General features: G+C 47.9%; 2 protein-coding genes across 2 annotated transcripts in view; both read right to left on the reverse strand.

Moving 5' to 3' along the window:
* The window catches only part of LOC110500035 (transmembrane and coiled-coil domain protein 3), a 43,868-nt gene extending 29,886 nt beyond the window's left edge, over nucleotides 1-13,982 (reverse strand). Inside the window, exon 1 of the mRNA XM_036957323.1 lies at nucleotides 13,699-13,982. Within this exon, the coding sequence (XP_036813218.1) occupies nucleotides 13,699-13,743 (45 nt within the window). The 5' untranslated portion in view covers nucleotides 13,744-13,982. The remainder of the gene's footprint in view (nucleotides 1-13,698) is intronic.
* A 6,506-nt stretch (nucleotides 13,983-20,488) lies between these two features.
* Nucleotides 20,489-21,883, reverse strand: LOC110500036 (NADH dehydrogenase [ubiquinone] 1 alpha subcomplex subunit 12). The gene is made up of 4 exons (XM_021577148.2): nucleotides 21,727-21,883; nucleotides 21,340-21,422; nucleotides 21,029-21,116; nucleotides 20,489-20,783 (listed from the first exon to the last, which is right to left on the reverse strand). The coding sequence occupies exons 1-4, from the start codon at nucleotides 21,813-21,815 to the stop codon at nucleotides 20,609-20,611; spliced, it is 435 nt and encodes a 144-aa protein (XP_021432823.1). The 5' UTR covers nucleotides 21,816-21,883; the 3' UTR covers nucleotides 20,489-20,608.
* Nucleotides 21,884-23,407: the final 1,524 nt, after the last annotated feature.

Raw genomic sequence — 23,407 nt, forward strand, 5'->3', positions numbered from 1 at the left:
ATGTACTCAAGGTTCCTATGGTCAGTCCAAACGACAAAAGGAACGGTCGCCCCCTCCAACCACTGTCGCCATTCGCCTAGGGCTAACCGGATGGCGAGCAGTTCGCGGTTTCCCACATCATAGTTACGTTCCGACGGCGACAGGCGATGAGAAAAATACGCGCATGGGTGGACCTTGTCGTCAGAGAGGGAGCGCTGAGAAAGAATGGCTCCCACGCCCACCTCTGACGCGTCAACCTCGACAACGAACTGTCTAGAGACGTCAGGTGTAACAAGGATAGGAGCGGATGTAAAACGATTCTTGAGGAGATCAAAAGCTCCCTGGGCGGAAACGGACCACTTAAAGCACGTCTTGACAGAAGTAAGGGCTGTGAGAGGAGCTGCCACCTGACCGAAATTACGGATGAAACGACGATAGAAGTTCGCGAAGCCGAGAAAGCGCTGCAGCTCGACGCGTGACTTAGGGGCGGGCCAATCAATGACAGCTTGGACCTTAGCGGGATCCATCTTAATGCCTTCAGCGGAAATAACAGAACCGAGAAATGTGACGGAGGAGGCATGAAAAGTGCACTTCTCAGCCTTCACAAAAAGACAATTCTCTAAAAGGCGCTGGAGGACACGTCGAACGTGCTGAAGATGAATCTGGAGTGACGGTGAAAAAATCAGGATATCGTCAAGGTAAATGAAAACAAAGATGTTCAGCATGTCTCTCAGGACATCATTGACTAATGCCTGAAAGACAGCTGGAGCGTTAGCGAGGCCGAAAGGAAGAACCCGGTATTCAAAGTGCCCTAACGGAGTGTTAAACGCCGTCTTCCACTCGTCCCCCTCCCTGATGCGCACGAGATGGTAAGCGTTACGAAGGTCCAACTTAGTGAAAAACCTGGCTCCCTGCAGGATCTCGAAGGCTGAAGACATAAGAGGAAGCGGATAACGATTCTTAACTGTTATGTCATTCAGCCCTCGATAATCTATGCAGGGGCGCAGAGACCCGTCCTTCTTCTTGACAAAAAAAAACCCCGCTCCGGCGGGAGAGGAGGAGGGGACTATGGTACCGGCGTCAAGAGCTACAGACAAATAATCCTCGAGAGCCTTACGTTCGGGAGCCGACAGAGAGTATAGTCTACCCCGGGGGGGAGTGGTTCCCGGAAGGAGATCAATACTACAATCATACGACCGGTGTGGAGGAAGAGAGGTGGCCCTGGACCGACTGAACACCGTGCGCAGATCGTGATATTCCTCCGGCACCCCTGTCAAATCACCAGGCTCCTCCTGTGAAGAAGAGACAGAGGAAACAGGAGGGATAGCAGACATTAAACATTTCACATGACAAGAGACGTTCCAGGAGAGGATAGAATTACTAGACCAATTAATGGAAGGATTATGACAAACTAGCCAGGGATGGCCCAAAACAACAGGTGTAAAAGGTGAACGAAAAATCAAAAAAGAAATGGTTTCGCTATGATTACCAGAAACAGTGAGGGTTAAAGGTAGCGTCTCACGCTGAATCCTGGGGAGAGGACTACCATCCAGGGCGAACAAGGCCGTGGACTCCCTTAACTGTCTGAGAGGAATGTCATGTTCCCGAGCCCAGGTCTCGTCCATAAAACAGCCCTCCGCCCCAGAGTCTATTAAGGCACTGCAGGAAGCTGACGAACCGGTCCAGCGTAGATGGACCGACAAGGTAGTGCAGGATCTTGAAGGAGAGACAGGAGTAGTAGCGCTCACCAGTAGCCCTCCGCTTACTGATGAGCTCTGGCTTTTACTGGACATGAAGTGACAAAATGACCAGCAGAACCGCAATAGAGACAGAGGCGGTTGGTGATTCTCCGTTCCCTCTCCTTAGTCGAGATGCGGATACCTCCCAGCTGCATAGGCTCAGCTCCCGAGCCGGCAGAGGAAGATGGTAGTGATGCGGAGAGGGGGGCAACGGAGAACGCGAGCTCCTTTCCACGAGCTCGGTGACGAAGATCAACCCGTCGCTCAATGCGAATAGCGAGTTCAATCAGGGAATCCACGCTGGAAGGGACCTCCCGGGAGAGAATCTCATCCTTTACCTCTGCGCGGAGACCCTCCAGAAAACGAGCGAGCAAAGCCGGCTCGTTCCAGCCACTGGAGGCAGCAAGAGTGCGAAACTCAATAGAGTAGTCTGTTATGGATCGATTACCTTGACATAGGGAAGACAGGGCCCTGGAAGCCTCCTCCCCAAAAACAGATCGATCAAAAACCCGTATCATCTCCTCCTTAAAGTCCTGATACTGGTTAGTACACTCAGCCCTTGCCTCCCAGATTGCCGTGCCCCACTCACGAGCCCGTCCAATAAGGAGAGATATGACGTAGGCGACACGAGCAGTGCTCCTGGAGTAAGTGTTGGGCTGGAGAGAAAACACAATATCACACTGGGTGAGGAACGAGCGGCATTCAGTGGGCTCCCCAGAGTAACACGGCGGGTTATTGATTCTGGGCTCCGGAGATTCGAAAGCCCTGGAAGTGGCCGGTGGATCGAGGCGGAGATGGTGAACCTGTTCTGTGAGGTTGGAGACTTGGGTGGCCAGGGTCTCAACGGCATGTCGAGCAGCAGACAATTCCTGCTCGTGTCTGCCTAGCATCGCTCCCTGGATCTCGACGGCTGAGTGGAGAGGATCCGGAGTCGCTGGGTCCATTCTTGGTCGGATTCTTCTGTTACGGTGAGTGAATGAGGACCCAAAAGCGAACTAACTTAAACAGAGCTTCTTTAATAACCAAACATAGGTAGGCTCAGATAGACCGGCAGATTCCGACAGGACAGGACAAGGTTACAGCAAACATGACGATAGTCTGGCTCAGGCATGAAACACAACAAACAAGAATCCGACAAAGACAGGAACAAAAACAGAGAGAGATATAGGGGACTAATCAGAGGGAAAAAGGGAACAGGTGGGAAAAGGGGTGACGAGGTAGTTAGGAGGAGACAAGGAACAGCTGGGGGAAAGAGGGGGAGAAAAGGTAACCTAATACGACCAGCAGAGGGAGACAGGGTGAAAGGAAAGGACAGAAAGACACAACATGACAATACATGACACATCTCTCTCAAACCCTTATTCGTCATTCTGCATACCCCTTAAAACACTCTCTTCTCCCTCCAAAGCACCATCTTTTTCTCTCGCTCTCTCTCTCTCTAAAATCACTCTCTTCTCTCGGTCTGTCTGTCTGTCTGTCTGTCTGTCTGTCTGTCTGTCTGTCTGTCTCTCTCTCTCTCTGTCTCTCTCTCTCTCTCTCGTCTTACTTAACAAGTTTTACATTAGTGGAGAAGCTGTACTGCTTCCTCTCCACTCATTTCTGATACGAGCTGCTGATTTTAGACTCAGTGAGAACACACACACACACACACACACACACACACACACACACACACACACACACACACACACACACACACACACACACACACACACACACAGCCACTGTTTCTATGGAGGGATTGCTCTGACAAACCAATCAGTCTCGTCTACTTTCTGACTGGCAAACATTATTAAACACACTCAGAGGACAGACTGGGACGAATCAACACTGGCGTGCTAAAATTACATTATAAGTCACAACAGGACTGTACTAAACTGGAATGGCAGGCCTATTTGTGGGGACCAGCAGGGAGAGACTGTAGAGAGGAAAGGGCAGGGAGTGGAATAGACAGAAACTACCTCCTCTCTCTCTCTCTTCTCCTTCCCCTTCTCTTGTCCTCTCTCTCCCTCCTTTCCCGTTGGACCCCCTGCTTCCCCCAAACAGCTCTCCTTTTCAGCCAGACATCACGCTATTGAGAAAGCCCCTCCCCCTTTACCCCCAACAAAACACCCCTCCTTGCCCCCTGTCCTCCTCTACTCCTCCCATCCTGTTCTATTCAGACCCAGAGTGAAATGATGGATCAAGAGACCCATCCACATGCCACTAATCCCCCCCACCTCCACGGTCTCTTTTGTCCGATTCCACGCTTCAAGATTGCTTCGGTCACGTGGACTGGTACATGTTCCACATAGCGTCCGACAATAACATTGATGAATACGCTGATTCGGTGAGCAAGTTTATTAGCAAGTGCATCGGGGATGTTGTAGCCACAGCGTCTATTAAAACATTCCCCAACCAGAAACCGTGGATTGATGGCAGCATTCGAGCTAAACTGAAAGCGCAAACCTCTGCTTTTAGTCAGGGCAAGGTGACCGGAAACATGACCGAATACAAACAGTGTAGCTATTCCCTCCGCAAGGCAACCAAACAAGCTAAGCGTCAGTATAGAGACAAAGTAGAGTCTTAATTCAGACACGAGAGGTATGTGGCAGGGTCTACAGTCAATCACGGACTACAGAAGAAAAACCAGCCCCGTCGCGGACCACGATGTCTTGCTCCCAGACAAATTAAACAACTTCTTAGCTCGCTTTGAGGACAACACAGTGCCACTGACACGGCCCGCTACCAAAACCTGCTGTCTCTCCTTCACTGCAGCCAACATGAGTAAAACATTTATACGTGTTAACCCTCGCAAGGCTGCAGGCCCAGACGGCATTCCCAGCCACGTCCTCAGAGCATGCGTAGACCAGTTGGCTGGTGTGTTTACGGACATATTCAATCAATCCTTATCCCAGTCTGCTGTTCCCACATGCTTCAAGAGGGCCACCATTGTTCCTGTTCCCAAGAAAGCTAAGGTAACTGAGCTAAATGACTATCACTTTCGTCATCGTGAAGTGCTTTGAGAGACTAGTCAAGGACCATATCACCTCCACCCTACCTGACACCCTAGACCCAAATAGGTCCACAGACGACACAACCACAATCACACTGCACACTCCCCTAACCCATCTGGACAAGAGGAATACCTATGTAAGAATGCTGTTCATCGACTACAGCTTAGCATTTAACACCATAGCACCATCCAAACTCATCATCTCAACCCCGCCCTGTGCAACTGGTTCCTGGACTTCCTGACGGGCCGCTCCGTGGCCATGCACACCTCCAACTCAATCATCAAGTTTGCAGACGACACTCCAGTGGTAGGCTTGATTACCTACAACGACGAGACGGCCTACAGGGAGGAGGTGAGGGCCCTCGGAGTGTGGTGTCAGGAAAATAACCTCACACTCAATGTCAACAAAACAAAGGAGATGATCGTGGACTTCGGGAAACAGCAGAGGGAGCTGCCCCCTATCCGCATTGACGGGACAGTAGTGGAGAAGGTAGTAAGTTCTTTGGCGTACACATCACAGACAAACTGAAATGGTCCACCCACACAGACAGTGTGGTGAGGTTGGAGGTTGAAGAAATTGAGGTTGAAGGAGTTGGATGAAATTCGGCTTGCTGCCAACATACTGACTCATCTCTAGCCACTTTAATAATGAAACATTTATGTGATAAATGTATCACTAGCCACTTTAAACAATGTCACTTTATATAATGTTTACATACCCTACATTACTCTAATCTCATATACATCTCATATGTATATGCTGTACTCTATACCATCTACTACATCTTGCCTATGCCGTTCGACCATCGCTCATTCATATATTTATACGTACATATTCTTATTCATTCCTTTACACTTGTGTGTATAAGGTAGTTGTGTTGAAATTGTTAGGTTAGATTACTTGTTACAGTGCCTTGCGAAAGTATTCGGCCCCCTTGAACTTTGCGACCTTTTGCCACATTTCAGGCTTCAAACATAAAGATATAAAACTGTATTTTTTTGTGAAGAATCAACAACAAGTGGGACACAATCATGAAGTGGAACGACATTTATTGGATATTTCAAACATTTTTAACAAATCAAAAACGGAAAAATTGGGCGTGCAAAATTATTCAGCCCCCTTAAGTTAATACTTTGTAGCGCCACCTTTTGCTGCGATTACAGCTGTAAGTTGCTTGGGGTATGTCTCTATCAGTTTTGCACATCGAGAGACTGAAATTTTTTCCCATTCCTCCTTGCAAAACAGCTCGAGCTCAGTGAGGTTGGATGGAGAGCATTTGTGAACAGCAGTTTTCAGTTCTTTCCACAGATTCTCGATTGGATTCAGGTCTGGACTTTGACTTGGCCATTCTAACACCTGGATATGTTTATTTTTGAACCATTCCATTGTAGATTTTGCTTTATGTTTTGGATCATTGTCTTGTTGGAAGACAAATCTCCGTCCCAGTCTCAGGTCTTTTGCAGACTCCATCAGGTTTTCTTCCAGAATGGTCCTGTATTTGGCTCCATCCATCTTCCCATCAATTTTAATCATCTTCCCTGTCCCTGCTGAAGAAAAGCAGGCCCAAACCATGATGCTGCCACCACCATGTTTGACAGTGGGGATGGTGTGTTCAGCTGTGTTGCTTTTACGCCAAACATAACGTTTTGCATTGTTGCCAAAAAGTTCAATTTTGGTTTCATCTGACCAGAGCACCTTCTTCCGCATGTTTGGTATGTCTCCCAGGTGGCTTGTGGCAAACTTTAAACAACACTTTTTATGGATATCTTTAAGAAATGGCTTTCTTCTTGCCACTCTTCCATAAAGGCCAGATTTGTGCAATATACGACTGATTGTTGTCCTATGGACAGAGTCTCCCACCTCAGCTGTAGATCTCTGCAGTTCATCCAGAGTGATCATGGGCCTCTTGGCTGCATCTCTGATCAGTCTTCTCCTTGTATGAGCTGAAAGTTTAGAGGGACGGCCAGGTCTTGGTAGATTTGCAGTGGTCTGATACTCCTTCCATTTCAATACTATCGCTTGCACAGTGCTCCTTGGGATGTTTAAAGCTTGGGAAATCTTTTTGTATCCAAATCCAGCTTTAAACTTCTTCACAACAGTATCTCGGACCTGCCTGGTGTGTTCCTTGTTCTTCATGATGCTCTCTGCGCTTTTGACGGACCTCTGAGACTATCACAGTGCAGGTGCATTTATACGGAGACTTGATTACACACAGGTGGATTGTATTTATCATCATTAGTCATTTAGGTCAATATTGGATCATTCAGAGATCCTCACTAAACTTCTGGAGAGAGTTTGCTGCTGTCACACCCTGGTCGAAGTATTTTGTGTTTATTTATTTGGTCAGGCCAGGGTGTGGCATGGGATTTTGTTTGTGGTGTGTATGTATGGGGATTGTAGCTAGTGGGGTGTTGTAGCTAAGTCTATGGCTGTCTGAAGTGGTTCTCAATCAGAGGCAGGTGTTTATCGTTGTCTCTGATTGGGAACCATATTTAGGCAGCCATATTCTTTGAGTTTGTCGTGGGTGATTGTCCTTAGTGTCCTGATGTCATTGTTCTGTGTTAGGTTACACAAGTATAGGCTGTTTCGGTTTTCGTTAAGTTTATTGTTTTGATAGTGTTTGTGTTTAGTGTGTTACTTCATTAAACATGGATTGCAATAGACACGCCGCATTTTGGTCCGACTCTCCTTCTTATACGGAAAACCGTTACAGAATCACCCACCACAAAGGGACCAAGCAGCGTGTCAACAGGCAAGAACAGCCCAAAGTGGAGTACAGTATGGACTATACTTCTTGGGAGGAGATAGACAGGTGGGCGGTCGACCCAGGGAGAGTGCCGGAGCCCGCCTGGGATTCGATGGAGCAGTGCGCGGAAGGATATAGAAGAATGGAGTTTGCGAAGCAAGCAAGGCGGCGCGGACGGAGGCCCCATAGTCAGCCCCAAAAATTTCTTGGGGGGGGGCTCAGGGAGAGTGTGGCAGAGTCAGGAGCCAGACCTGAGCCAACTCTCCCTGTTTATCGTGAGGAGCCAAGGAGGAGACCAGAACCAGAGCCGGTGTTGGAGGTGAGCGAAACAGAGACTGTGAAGGAGTTAATGGGGAAATTGGAGGAGAGAGAAATGAGGGAGTTGCTGTGTTGGTGTTTTAAACATGGAATTCGCCCGACGGAGCGTGTCGGGGATTTGATGGCACCTGGGTCAGCGCTCCATACTCGTCCTGAGATGCGTGTTAGTCGGCTGGTGAAGATGGTGCCAGTCTCACGTACCAGGCCTCCTGTGCACCTCCCTAGCCTTGCACGTCCTGTGCCAGCACCGCTCTCAAGATCTCCAGTACGCCTTCACGGTCTAACCCATCCTGTGCCACCTCCACACCCCAGCCCTCCGGTAGCAGCTCCCCGCACCAGGCTTCCTGTGCGTGTCCTCGGCCCAGTACCACCAGTGCCAGCACCACGCATCAGGCCTACAGTGCGCCTCGCCTGTCTAGCGCTGTCGGAGCCCTCCTCCTCTCCAGCGCTGTCGGAGTCTCCCGCCTGTTTAGCGCTGTTAGAGCCTTCCTTCTCTACAGCGCTGCCGGAGTCTCCCGCCTGTTCAGAACTGCCAGTTAGCATAGAGCTGCCAGTTAGCATAGAGCTGCCAGTTAGCATAGAGCTGCCAGTCTGCAAGGAGCTGCCAGTCTGCAAGGAGCTGCCAGTCTGCAAGGAGCTGCCAGTCTGCAAGGAGCTGCCAGTCTGCAAGGAGCTGCCAGTCTGCAAGGAGCCGCCAGAGCTGCCTGTCTGCAGGATGCCGCCAGAGCTGCCAGTCTGCAAGGAGCCGCCAGAGCTGCCAGTCTGCAAGGAGCCGCCAGAGCTGCCAGTCAGCATGGAGCAGCCAGGGCCGCCAGTCAGCATGGAGCAGCCAGGGCCGCCAGTCAGCATGGAGCAGCCAGGGCCGCCAGTCAGCATGGAGCAGCCAGGGCCGCCAGTCAGCATGGAGCAGCCAGTCAGCATGGAGCAGCCAGAGCAGCCAGTCAGCATGGAGCAGCCAGTCAGCATGGAGCAGCCAGAGCTGCCAGTCAGCATGGAGCAGCCAGTCAGCATGGAGCAGCCAGAGCTGCCAGTCAGCATGGAGCAGCCAGAGCTGTCAGTCAGCATGGAGCAGCCAGTCAGCATGGAGCAGCCAGAGCTGCCAGTCGACCAGACTCTTCCAGATCTGCCAGTCGTCCAGACTCTTCCAGATCTGCCAGTCGACCAGACTCTTCCAGATCTGCCAGTCGACCAGACTCTTCCAGATCTGCCAGTCGACCAGACTCTTCCAGATCTGCCAGTCGACCAGACTCTTCCAGATCTGCCAGTCAGCCAGGATCTGGTAGATTCATCAACCTGCCTGAGCTTCCTCTCACTCCTGAGCTTCCTCTCACTCCTGAGCTTCCCCTCAGTCCCGAGCTGCCTCAGTCCCGAGCTGCCCCTCAGTCCCGAGCTGCTCCTCAGTCCAGTGGGGTTCTGGGTGAGGACTACTAGGCCATGGTCGGCGGCGAGGGTGGACTATCCAGGGACGCGAGGAGAGGGGACTAAGACATTGATTGAGTGGAGTCCACGTCCCGCGCCGGAGCCGCCACCATGGACAGACGCCCACCCGGACCCTCCCTATTGTTTTGAGGTGCGTTCGGGAGTCCGCACCTTAGGGGGGGGGTTCTGTCACACCCTGGTCGAAGTATTTTGTGTTTATTTATTTGGTCAGGCCAGGGTGTGGCATGGGATTTTGTTTGTGGTGTGTATGTATGGGGATTGTAGCTAGTGGGGTGTTGTAGCTAAGTCTATGGCTGTCTGAAGTGGTTCTCAATCAGAGGCAGGTGTTTATCGTTGTCTCTGATTGGGAACCATATTTAGGCAGCCATATTCTTTGAGTTTGTCGTGGGTGATTGTCCTTAGTGTCCTGATGTCATTGTTCTGTGTTAGGTTACACAAGTATAGGCTGTTTCGGTTTTCGTTAAGTTTATTGTTTTGATAGTGTTTGTGTTTAGTGTGTTACTTCATTAAACATGGATTGCAATAGACACGCCGCATTTTGGTCCGACTCTCCTTCTTATACGGAAAACCGTTACAGCTGCACTGAAAGTAAAGGGGCTGAATAATTTTGCACGCCCAATTTTTCAGTTTTTGATTTGTTAAACAAGTTTGAAATATCCAATAAATGTCGTTCCACTTCATGATTGTGTCCCACTTGTTGTTGATTCTTCACAAAAAAATACAGTTTTATATCTTTATGTTTGAAGCCTGAAATGTGGCAAAAGGTCGCAAAGTTCAAGGGGGCCGAATACTTTCGCAAGGCACTGTAGATATTACTGCATGGTCGGAACTAGAAGCACAAGCTTTTTGCTACACTTGCATTAACATCTGCTAACCATGTGTATGTGACAAATCAAATTTGATTTGGCAAAAAAATGGGGCACATGAATACAGGGCTGGTAGAGGTGGTGATGGTAGGAGGTGGCCGGTAGTATTCAACCTCAGTGGTATATCTGACTGGACTGTGTGGCAGAATATCATTAAAGAGAGTGTCTGTACCTGATTAACCACAGACACAACCGCCAGAGAAAGAGAATAATATATATAAATATTTGTTTATTTAACTAGGCGAGTCAGTTAAGAACAAACTCTTATTTACAATGACGGCCTACTTGGGCCAAACTCGGACGACGCTGGGCCAATTGTGCGCAGCCCTGTGGGACTCCCAATCACGGCTGGTTGTGACACAGCCTGGAATCAAACCAGGGTGTCTGTAGTGACACCTCTAGCACTAAGATACAGTGCCTTAGACCGCTGCCACTCTGGAGGAGAAGAAGCCAGGCTGAGAGAGAGAGGAGAGAAAGGAGAGCGAGAGAGATAGGGGGGAGAGAGAGGAGAGAAAGAGAGAGCAGAGCCACTGTCAGATGGAGATGGATTGATAATAACAGACTGATGCATCCTGCCTGTCAGCGAGCGAAAGCACACTCAGCTGTGAATAACACGCGTAATCACACCAGATAAAAGATAGAGAGAGGGAGAGATTAAGGACGAGGGAAAGAAAGGATGCACTTTTTTAGTTTCATTTTCACTCCATTCACACAAATGATGAGTCAGGCGCTGGTCAATAGAGTGAGAGTTGACATATAGAGAGAGTTTCACTCAGCATCCACATTTTCTGTTCAACTTCTTTGATTTGGCACTAAAACAGACCTCCTGTAGGAATATGAGAGGTTGTTCCAAATACAACTGTCTTTTCTTTTGACATAATGGGAGGAGGAGGGGGATTAATGGGTGGAAAGTATCACCCTGAGACAATTAACTGAATGTAGCTAATGTTGTTGCCTATTTCCAGTGTTTGTTTTGTACTTTGAATTGCAAGATTAGAAGGGTTTATTGGGATTAAGTGTTTTCATTCAGTTTCACGTAATTAGTTAATTTGCTTTATACATCCACCATACACAGCCAAGTTCAACACAATTAGGCAGTTAGCCAGTACACACACACACACCCTAACACAATCTCTCATACGACCGTAAAGGTAAGAGCATACATAAGAGACCTGTCAAACCCAGGACTACACACTGTAACAATCACTCTCTCTCATGACAGACCTACAATGGCTGTGATGGGTGTGTACTGTGTAGTGTAACTAAGAGTGTGTGTGTGTGTGTGTGTGTGTGTGTGTGTGTGTGTGTGTGTGTGTGTGTGTGTGTGTGTGTGTGTGTGTGTGTGTGTGTGACAGACAGTGCATGTGTGAGTGGTATGCTAGCAGGCCACCTGATGGCCAAATTAAATTGCGTTGACATTGGAATCAAAGTACGTTTGCTGGACAAAAAATATCTTGTTCCCATGGTAACTCATCCTCACGGACAGGTCGGAGAGTGTTTTCATCAACAGAACATTAGGAGGTGATGACTGACGTGTATGACGGGGATGGGCTGAGGTAATTAGCACTAATGTACTGGGTTTGGAGTCTTGTGGCTGTTTTCTAATCAGGAGCACAACAAGAAAGGCTGACTACTATTCTCCCCAGATGAACCTCACACAGCATCGCTCCAGATTCATTTGGAGCGGGGGGTTACAGCAGACTGGCTGGGTTGTGTAATGCAGTACCCCCCCCCCCTACCCCCGGGGTGTGTGTGTGTGTGTGTGTGTGTGTGTGTGTGTGTGTGTGTGTGTGTGTGTGTGTCTCTGTGTGTGTGTGTGTGTGTGTGTGTGTGTGTGTGTGTGTGTGTGTGTGTGTGTGTGTGTGTGTGTGTGTGTGTGTGTGTGTGTGTGTGTGTGTGTCTGTGTGTCTGTGTGTGAGCCCTGGGTGGAGCGAGCACTAAATGTTTACCCAGCACCTTCATTCACACAATCTCACAGAGGCACACACACACACCACTAACAAGCTAAAACAATAAGACCATGTTGACACTACATCAGAGATGTGTCCCCGAGTTACCCACCACCTACTATGTGATAAACAACATGAAAGAGCTCAGCAAAAACTGACCAAGGCCTCCAAGCTCCTTGTATCTAAGGCAACGAGTTACTAAGGCGTTACCATGGCATCTAATATTTATTTATTCAGGTAAGAGTTTAAGGACTTCTATTATTAGAGTTTCTGTACACACACTTAGAGGTTGGGTGTGGAAAGATTTCAACATTTGTCTAACACACACGCACGCACACACGCACACACACACACACACACACACACACACACACAGTAACCTAATGCATCCCTAACATAAAGGTAATGGTATACCTCCATGGTGAGAGACAGCATCAAGATAGCCAGGGTCAGATTTACCGGAGAACAACTGACAAGCCTTAAGCCTACCTCTCCACCATGCATCTCTTCTTTCTCTCCCTCTCTGTCTCTTTTTTCACATTAGTGGTCTGTGGCAAGACAGACTGGAAGAGAGACATTATCCACACACACACACACACACACACACACACACACACACACACACACACACACACACACACACACACACACACACACACACACACACACACACACACACACACACACACACACACACACACACACACACACACACACACACACACACACACACACACACACACACACACACACACACACACACACAGCACAATCACAACAACTACCACTACCAGGAGGCACTGCTCAGCACTCACACACTGGAGCCAGGAATATGATGTCATTCTAACACAGAGACATATAGTCAACATCATTGTAGTGGAACGTCCATGGTGATGGAGAGATAAGATAAGAATAAGAGAGGCACAGACACAGGCTCGCGCCAGCTACAGTAGGGCACAGAGCCTCATCAGGTATTAATAACTATATGTACTGAATTCCACTGAGAAGGAGAGAGAGGAGAGAGAAAGAGAAAGAGAGAGGTATTAAAGGTAAGGAAGGGGTGATTAGAGAGAGAGAGAGTTAGAGAGAGAGAGAGAGAGGCAGAGAGAGAGAGAGGCAGAGAAAGAGAAAGGCAGAGAGAGAGAGACAGAGCGAGGGAGAGAAATAAAAAAACAGGCAGGGCAGAGAGAGAGATTAATGATGGGGTCTGGATAACTAAAGGCAGATCAATGATCTATGACTGACTGGTTTTAAAGACATCCCTCTGGCATTAGGCAAGCAGCATAGTACAACTATACGTGCGAGCGCGCGCACACACACACACACACCACACAGGGGCAGGACACAACACGTCTGACACAACCTCTCCCTGCTTGGCTCTTTTTCTGTAACACTACAGTCTGTTTACCTGGTGTTTACATCCACCCAAATGCCCCCCCCCCCCCCCCCCCCCCCCCCCCCCCCCACACACACACACACACACACACACAGCTCCTCATGTGGTGCTTGTCAAAGTCTGCCTATGAACCGTTGTCATATAAACACACACGCTAACAGCATGTGACTACAGTTCTGACTATGTTTAGACTGGAAACAGCTTGGAGACTGTAGTACCTTGAGACATACAGTCTCAGTCTCAGTCACACACGCACACACACACCCTACCTCTATGACGTGGATGAGTGGGATGGTCGTGAAGTGCTTCTTCATCTCTTCTCTTCCTCAGGGTTAAGGGCCAGAGTGTGTGAAGTCAAAGTTCATTCCTACGAACTTCAGAAGACGCTCAGTGATCATCAAAGAGCTGGCAGCCTTTTAGAGGAACAGCCACTGTGGGAGGAGTGTGTGTGTGTGTGTGTGTGTGGTTTCCCTCTGGCTCTGGTGAAAACCCTTCCTTCCTGTCAGTGGTGATAAAGATGTGCCGTTACAAGGCCCGGCTCGGACCTCCCTTCCCAACACCCTAAAAATCCAAAGATACACTCCTACACACACACACACACACACACACACACACACACACGCTCTGAGCCCGTTCCCTTACGCACCAGGCACTACTGAACTGCTGTCAGTCCGCTGTCTTGTTCTGTCCTGTCCTGAGGTGCATTCAGCAGTCTTTTCTGTACTGTTCTGTTCTGCATGGTTCTGCCCTGTTCCTGAGGGGTTGGCAGAGTCGCCCTTATAAGGCAGTAATCAGCCCCCACCCCCCACCTGAGGTCGCTGATTCTTATCACCCTCGCTCCTTGGCCCGCCCGGGCACACTTCACCACGGCATTCATTTATTACCTCTGAGGCCAATCAGGAGTCAGCAACCAGAACAACAGGCTGAGAGGTAGTAGGGATGTCTGACAGGTTAGGAGAGGGAGGGAATACAGGACCTCCGTATACTGCTGTTGGGATAGAGTTGGTAAAGTTAGTGAAGTAGTCTCTCCCACCTCCCCCTGCTCTGTCTCAGTGGTGAACACATTCAGACAGAGCCGTTAATCTGCACACCCCTAGATAACACCCGGCCTGGGCCTCTGTGTGTGTGCGCGCGTGCGTGTGTGTGCGCGCGTGTGTGCGTGTGTGTGTGTGTGTGTGTGCGTGCATGTGTTTGTCTCTCAACGCAACTGGGCTCTGCTCCCACTGCCACACTTATTCAAATATACCCCCCAACTATCATTCACTAAGGCTAAGCCCATTTGTTTCTGAGAACCATTCAGTGTGTCTTTTTCACTCTCTGTCTCTCTCTGTCTCTCTGGGCCCATTAAGAGCTGTGACACACAGGGGAGGTGAACAGAATAGGGCCAGGGGTATTTTTACAGCACTGTGCTCAAGAGGAAGTCTAAAGGCCTGAAAACCCTACAAATAAATGTTTTGACGCCCCGCCCCCTCTGACCCATTAAACATCTACAGAGTCGGGAGGCTTGTCTTCCTGTCCAGGAAATACTACAGACTCATCATATGTCATCTCCAGAGGAATACAGATATGAATACGATATGGACAGAAGGAAGAACGGAAGAGACAAAATGAGGAGTGTGGGAGGAAGGAGAGTATAAGGGTGATAAGGAAATGTAGCAGAAACAGAGGGAGGGAAAAGAAAAGAGGGAGTTTGCTCAGAAGGGATAGAATGGGGACAGACAGACAGGTGGTGAGGTGAGGGATGAGGGTACCAGGGGGCAGAGGGATGAACCCTTATATTCCCTCTGGTGCTCAGCTGGCATCACCACCAACACAGCTGCCACCTCATTATACATACACACACACACACAAATGGAGAGAGAGAGAGAGCGAGAGAGAGAGAGAGAGAGAGAGAGAGAGAGAGAGAGAGAGTTGCAGAGAGAAAATGGAGAGTGAGATGAGAGATGTGTTGAGTGTTCACTGACCTTATAATTAGCCACAAGGAAGTATCGCCATGGCAGTACAAGTCCTCTCACTTAAATCAGACGCCATTTTACTCCATTTACACAAATGACTCAGAGACAGTAGCTGAAACACCAGCGACACAGCCCTGATATCCTACACACACTAAACCTAACCAACCAAACATGGCACACTTGTGTTACTTTACAGCAGGTTCCAATAAACCCTAAGCCCTTTATACTAATCCCTTAGACCTTAAGCACCAGGAGCTTCAACCCACTGAGAGACAGTGAAGTTGGAAACACATTTAAACACTCCAGTTAATTCGAACACCTTTCAGTCACTGCGATAAAGCGCAGCCGCAAGGCGCCAAAAGATTACTCAGGTTCTTTATGAAATTGTCCCCCGGTCCCTGTCCTGGTGCCTATGTGACTGGCTTCCAAATGAAAGCCGGTCGCATTCTAGTGAGAGGTAGCTGGATGTATTGCAACACCTGGAACTGCTGACCTTTGGCAATGTTATTTCACATCAACAAAGACCTCCTCAACAACAGCCATTTACATGTTCAAAAGCCAAGTGCTCTTGAATTTCGTTAGATGTAATTATGATATAGCTGAGGTGTGAGTGGAATGCCGACTATATCAGGGGAACAATGACCCCAGGTGGATGGATCAGTCATTACCGGTCTTCCTGACATTGACAGATGGGAAAATGGTGTGGCCCCTTTCCAATAACTCTTTAAAGACACAGTGCAGTCAAAAATGTGATTTTTCTGTGTTTTATATATATTTCCACACCATGAGGCTGGAATAATACTGTGAAACTGTGAAAATTATGATAATTTTAGTGTAAGAGCTGAAATTTCAGCCTGCTTTGGTGGGATGCAGTTTTGGCCTGCCTGGTGACATCTCCAGTTCGTAAATGAGTTAATAGACCAATAAGAACTATAGTTCCAAACCTCTCTGCCGATAACAGCTAGTTTAAATTGTTCCCCTCCCAACTCAGACCACTCATAGAGAGTCCTAGCAAAATTCTTGTTAGAGATATTGATCTTTGCTAAGAAGCTATTTGTCATATTTCTGGTCACAGGTTCAGGAATGGCTGAAAACCCACAACATTTATCTCAAATGAACACTGTTGGGAGATTTAGAAAACCATCGTCAATCAATCAACAATATAATAATACTTTTAGTAAAAATATTTATCTTACAATACTATGCGATTAGACAGGTTCAGAATTCATGTGAAACATCACAGCACAGTTAAAAAAACATATGGCACATGGAAATCATAAGAGGGCTGTTTACGGAGATAGGTGGGATGGACTGAGAGTAGCTGAGGGGTGGGGTTAGGGAGATAGGTGGGATGGACTGAGAGTAGCTGAAGGGTGGGGTTAGGGAGAAAGCTGGGATGGACTGAGAGTAGCTGAGGGGTGGGGTTAGGGAGATAGGTGGGATGGACTGAGAGTAGCTGAGGGGTGGGGTTAGGGAGATAGCTGGGATGGACTGAGAGTAGCTGAGGGGTGGGGTTAGAGAGATAGGTGGGATGGACTGAGAGTAGCTGAGGGGTGGGGTTAGGGAGATAGGTGGGATGGACTGAGAGTAGCTGAGGGGTGGGGTTAGGGAGATAGGTGGGATGGACTGAGAGTAGCTGAGGGGTGGGGTTAGGGAGATAGCTGGGATGGACTGAGAGTAGCTGAGGGGTGGGGTTAGGGAGATAGGTGGGATGGACTGAGTAGCTGAGGGGTGGGGTTAGGGAGATAGCTGGGATGGACTGAGAGTAGCTGAGGGGTGGGGTTAGGGAGATAGGTTGGATGGACTGAGTAGCTGAGGGGTGGGGTTAGGGAGATAGGTGGGATGGACTGAGAGTAGCTGAAGGGTGGGGTTAGGGAGATAGCTGGGATGGACTGAGAGTAGCTGAGGGGTGGGGTTAGGGAGATAGGTGGGATGGACTGAGTAGCTGAGGGGTGGGGTTAGGGAGATAGCTGGGATGGACTGAGAGTAGCTGAGGGGTGGGGTTAGGGAGATAGGTTGGATGGACTGAGTAGCTGAGGGGTGGGGTTAGGGAGATAGGTGGGATGGACTGAGAGTAGCTGAAGGGTGGGGTTAGGGAGATAGCTGGGATGGACTGAGAGTAGCTGAGGGGTGGGGTTAGGGAGATAGCTGGGATGGACTGAGAGTAGCTGAGGGGTGGGGTTAGGGAGATAGGTGGGATGGACTGAGTAGCTGAGGGGTGGGGTTAGGGAGATAGCTGGGATGGACTGAGAGTAGCTGAGGGGTGGGGTTAGGGAGATAGGTTGGATGGACTGAGTAGCTGAGGGGTGGGGTTAGGGAGATAGGTTGGATGGACTGAGTAGCTGAGGGGTGGGGTTAGGGAGATAGCTGGGATGGACTGAGAGTAGCTGAGGGGTGGGGTTAGGGAGATAGGTGGGATGGACTGAGTAGCTGAGGGGTGGGGTTAGGGAGATAGCTGGGATGGACTGAGAGTAGCTGAGGGGTGGGGTTAGGGAGATAGGTTGGATGGACTGAGTAGCTGAGGGGTGGGGTTAGGGAGATAGGTGGGATGGACTGAGAGTAGCTGAAGGGTGGGGTTAGGGAGATAGCTGGGATGGACTGAGAGTAGCTGAGGGGTGGGGTTAGGGAGATAGCTGGGATGGACTGAGAGTAGCTGAGGGGTGGGGTTAGGGAGATAGGTGGGATGGACTGAGTAGCTGAGGGGTGGGGTTAGGGAGATAGCTGGGATGGACTGAGAGTAGCTGAGGGGTGGGGTTAGGGAGATAGGTTGGATGGACTGAGTAGCTGAGGGGTGGGGTTAGGGAGATAGGTTGGATGGACTGAGTAGCTGAGGGGTGGGGTTAGGGAGATAGCTGGGATGGACTGAGAGTAGCTGAGGGGTGGGGTTAGGGAGATAGGTGGGATGGACTGAGTAGCTGAGGGGTGGGGTTAGGGAGATAGGTTGGATGGACTGAGTAGCTGAGGGGTGGGGTTAGGGAGATAGCTGGGATGGACTGAGAGTAGCTGAGGGGTGGGGTTAGGGAGATAGGTTGGATGGACTGAGTAGCTGAGGGGTGGGGTTAGGGAGATAGCTGGGATGGACTGAGAGTAGCTGAGGGGTGGGGTTAGGGAGATAGGTTGGATGGACTGAGTAGCTGAGGGGTGGGGTTAGGGAGATAGCTGGGATGGACTGAGAGTAGCTGAGGGGTGGGGTTAGGGAGATAGGTTGGATGGACTGAGTAGCTGAGGGGTGGGGTTAGGGAGATAGCTGGGATGGACTGAGAGTAGCTGAGGGGTGGGGTTAGGGAGATAGGTTGGATGGACTGAGTAGCTGAGGGGTGGGGTTAGGGAGATAGCTGGGATGGACTGAGAGTAGCTGAGGGGTGGGGTTAGGGAGATAGGTTGGATGGACTGAGTAGCTGAGGGGTGGGGTTAGGGAGATAGCTGGGATGGACTGAGAGTAGCTGAGGGGTGGGGTTAGGGAGATAGGTTGGATGGACTGAGTAGCTGAGGGGTGGGGTTAGGGAGATAGCTGGGATGGACTGAGTAGCTGAGGGGTGGGGTTAGGGAGATAGGTGGGATGGACTGAGAGTAGCTGAGGGGTGGGGTTAGGGAGATAGCTGGGATGGACTGAGAGTAGCTGAGGGGTGGGGTTAGGGAGATAGGTTGGATGGACTGAGTAGCTGAGGGGTGGGGTTAGGGAGATAGCTGGGATGGACTGAGAGTAGCTGAGGGGTGGGGTTAGGGAGATAGCTGGGATGGACTGAGTAGCTGAGGGGTGGGTTTAAAAGATCATGTTATATAATATGTAAAATGTGTGTATGAATACAACAAAATAAAAAGCTGTAAAAACAAGTTCTTTTTGTCCTCTGAAGAGGGGGAACGGTGGATGGGCCCCCCCACAAAAAAAGTATACTTTTTTTATCTAAGAAAATCAGCTATTTTTGTTTATTTTTAAACATTTTAATAGAAAACAATCACAGTATGGTACTTAATTGTTACCCAGAAATGATGTTACATTGAGATAAGAAAAAAAAGAAGGCTGCATTGGACCTTAAACATGCATCCTTCCTTCCTCTCTCCCTTGGAGTAACCACTGACCACTAACACAATTGGGACAGTGGCTATTTATGAGGGTTTCACCTGTCCAGCCAGGTCATTTCATTTCAGTGAGGGAACATTTAAAATTGATTCAAACAGCCATATAAAAGGATAGAGAGACTGACCTCATCCTCTGCCTCCTCACTGACCCCACGGCCAAATAGCGTTGACAGCGTAAACCTTCTCATCTAACAGCCCAGACCGCTGGAAGCAAAGGCAGCATTAGCATACCAATAAACCTTGAGTAACCAAGCTTCTGAAAATATGAATGTCCTTACTAAGGTACAGACTACAGTAGAATAGCTATTATGATGCCTACAAGTAGATCAGCTCTGCAATTTTTCAGTGTAGAAGAATATCTACATAAACACTATATGAAAAGATTCACCAGGGACGAATACAGTATTTATTCTCTGCACCAACAAGGATAGTCAAACTATGGTCTTAACTTCACATTTACAGTAGAGAATTGTCTTCCAACTGACAGATTGGTACTGGATTGAGAAACACTGCTCTTATATATTGCAAATGGCTTTGATATAACTAATACCTTCAGTCAATAGTCCAGAATGGGCCACAAGCCGAGAAGAGTTAACTCACCTCTCATAGCACAGCAGAGTCCCCGAGAGGACAGAGGGACTGGAGCTGGGAGTGTCTGCCTGTATGAATGTGACAACACCCTGCCCACAATATCACCCTGATGTGATAGCCAGTCAGCACAGACATGCTCCTAGTACCCCCATGTGAAATATTGCAGCCTTTTCTCAGCTCAGCAATATCCTGCTGTCTGCAACACACACACAAATCAGACCATCTAACACCCTCAGAGAATCTCTATATTACCTCATAATCTGCACCTCTACAATGGTCCAGTCTAAGTCAAGTCTTAAAAAACCTCTCAAACAAACTCATGTTGCTAACATGTTTATCCCAGACTCGTGGAGAGCTGGTCATTAGTCAGCCAACTAGTCACTAGTGACATAACAGCCCACAGTTTCACACATAAGGACTGAGCAATCACCAGTGTCCATATAGATTAAATTTTATTTAGAAGCAAAGAAAGGAAGGAAGCAAGGAAATCACACTAATTTACAGAACAAGGTCATGGGTCAGAAGTTGAAGGTCAGGTCAGGTCACAGCAGGGTCACTGAGCCTTTGGGGGCACCCACTCGTGGATCTTCTTGCGGGTGGTGGAGTAGGGCACGTACGCCTGGGCCGAACCACTCACATTGAACTGGTGGACCTCCGCCAGGAACTTCTTAGGTGTAGGGGGGTGTGTGGTGGGAGGGTTGTCTGTCATACAGTGGAGCCAGCGATGCCTGAGGAGATTTAAGATTGGGAGTTAGAATCAGGTACTCATTTAATCAATAGGCTAGTTCATCAATAGAAGGTTGAGGGTTTAGACACCAGTACATCAACTCAATAAGTTCCACCCAGATCTGTTACAATTCCATATTGAGGCCAGCAATTTTACTATAAAGGCCAGTATCTCCAACATGGCAATGGCCAAGTCACTGCGATAGAGGCAACACCACCTGTGTCAAACCAAGTGAGATGCATTTACCATTCAGCGGGCACCATGCTGCCATCCACCTCCCACATGGTGTTCTTTCCATTCATCTCCGTTGTGTAGATCACCCAGCGGTGACGACCTGACAAGGAGAGGTGTTACTCTGAGTACACTACAGGTCTTTGAACAGCCCTCTCTACCACACTTTTCTACTACTTGATTTCCCCACAGGCTGACCAATCAACTCATATGTAAAATATAACATTTGTGGACTACATTCAGAGATATGATAATTGTCACTGCAGTACATAGCCGAAGGCCATTACTGGTCATGTGAGCTGAGGTTTCGGTCTGTTCAACCTTACCAAAAAAGTAGCGTGTGTCCTCAAAGTACTTGTTCCCATACTTGTCCACGCCAATCAGCGCTCCCGTTTTCACATCATTTGCCCTGTAACAAAAACATAGTCTAGCTGGCTAGTCCATTAGCCCATCCACTAGCACTATGTCTAATTTGTCAGACCGGAGACAGGTCAGAGATCACATAATCAAGTAGCCTTAAAACAGCTTTTAAACAGAGCAGTGAGTCCGTTTGTTTACCAATTTAGCCAGCTACAGCAGTTAACTAAGTAGGTAGTTAGTGCTAGCAGGTTGCCTGTCGACTGGGGACACACTTATTTATCTCGAGTAAATGCATTGAAAGTGACAACCACCTCTATAAAATACAAAACACATTATATCGCTCTTATACTGACCTGAATAACTGAACAAATAAGCCTTTCACACCCCCGTGACCTCCTAACTGTCCCAAAGCCCTTCGAACGACATGTATATACTCCGCCATTTTTAGACGGGACTGATTTGGGTAACGGACACTGTTGTACTTTCCGGCTGAAACGCTTCCCGGTCCACAATAGTTCCGTCCGTGATTTCAAGTCTAACAGTAGTTAGTCAATGCACAGCATTTCAAGCAGTTTCATGCGCTGTTTCTCTTCTGTTCTGTGATGACAGTAAATGAGTAAAGTAAACCGTAGTTAGAAAATGTTACCACCTAACTGTACATTTTGAAGTGTCTCAATATTATAAACAATTTGATGACAAACCGGTTAACCTATTGTAAAAAAAAAAAAAAAAAAAAATGTTTAAATAATAATGTAACCATGATAACAGTCTTGTCTCAAGTGTCTCTTACTTATGAGCAAAATGTGACGACTATATTATAGAAAAATTCAAGAAGCTAACTGTCCTGTTTCAAGTATCTTTAGAAGCAAATGTAACGACATGCTGCTTAGTCATAATAAAATGCTCCCAAAATATGGATAATAGTAATACATTTAAAATGTATTTTCATACAGTGTCTTCAGAAATGATTCACACCCCTTGACTTTTTCCACATGTTGTTGTGTAACAGATGTTGTGTCACTGGCCTACCCACAATACATCACAATGTGAAGGTGGAATTATGTTTTTAGAAATTTGTACAAATTGAAATGTCTGCGTCAATAAGTATTCAACCCCTTTGTTATGGCAAGCCTAAATTCAGGAGTAAAATTGTGCTTAACAAGTCACATAATAAGTTGCATGGACTCAATCTGTGTGCAATAATAGTGTTTAACATGATTTTTTAATGACTACCTCATCTCAGTACCCCACACTGTCCCTCAATCGAGCAGTGAACTTCAAACCCAGATTTAACGACAAAGTCCAGGGAGGTTTTCCAATGCCTCGCAAAGAAGGGCACCTATTGGTAGATGGGTATAAATAAAATAAAAAAGCAGACATTGAATACCCATTGAACATGGTGTAGTTATGAATTACACTTTGGATGGTGTATCAATACACCCAGGCACGACAAAGATACTGTTGTTTGCAATAAGTCACTAAAGTAAAACTGCAGAAAATTTGGCAAAGAAACTTTATGTCACGAATACAAAGCGTTATGTTAACATGTTAACGTTAACACAAAACATAATTGAGTAGCACTCTTCATATTTTCAAGCATGACGGTGGCTACAGCATGTTATGGGTATACATGTCATTGGCAAAGAAATAGAATAGAGCCAAGCACAGGCAAAATCCTAGAGGAAATCATGGTCCAGTCTGTTTTCCAACAGAAACTGGGAGACAAATTCACCTTTCAGAAGGACAATAACCTAAAAGACAAGTTAATTACCAATAAGACATCGAATGTTCCTGAGTGGCCTAGTTACAGTTTTGACCTAAACCGGCTTGATAATCTATGGCAAGACTTGAAAATGGCTGTCTAGCAATGATCAACAACCAACTTGACAGAGCTTGAAAAATAAAAAAAATAATAATGTGCAAATATTGTACAACCTAGGTGTGCAAAGCTGTTGGAGACGTACCCAGAAAGACTTACAGCTGTAATCGCTGCCAAAGGTGATTCTAATATGTATTGACTCAGGGGTGTGAATA

This window comes from Oncorhynchus mykiss, chromosome 21 (assembly GCF_013265735.2).
Source record: "Oncorhynchus mykiss isolate Arlee chromosome 21, USDA_OmykA_1.1, whole genome shotgun sequence".
Lineage (NCBI taxonomy): Eukaryota > Metazoa > Chordata > Actinopteri > Salmoniformes > Salmonidae > Oncorhynchus > Oncorhynchus mykiss.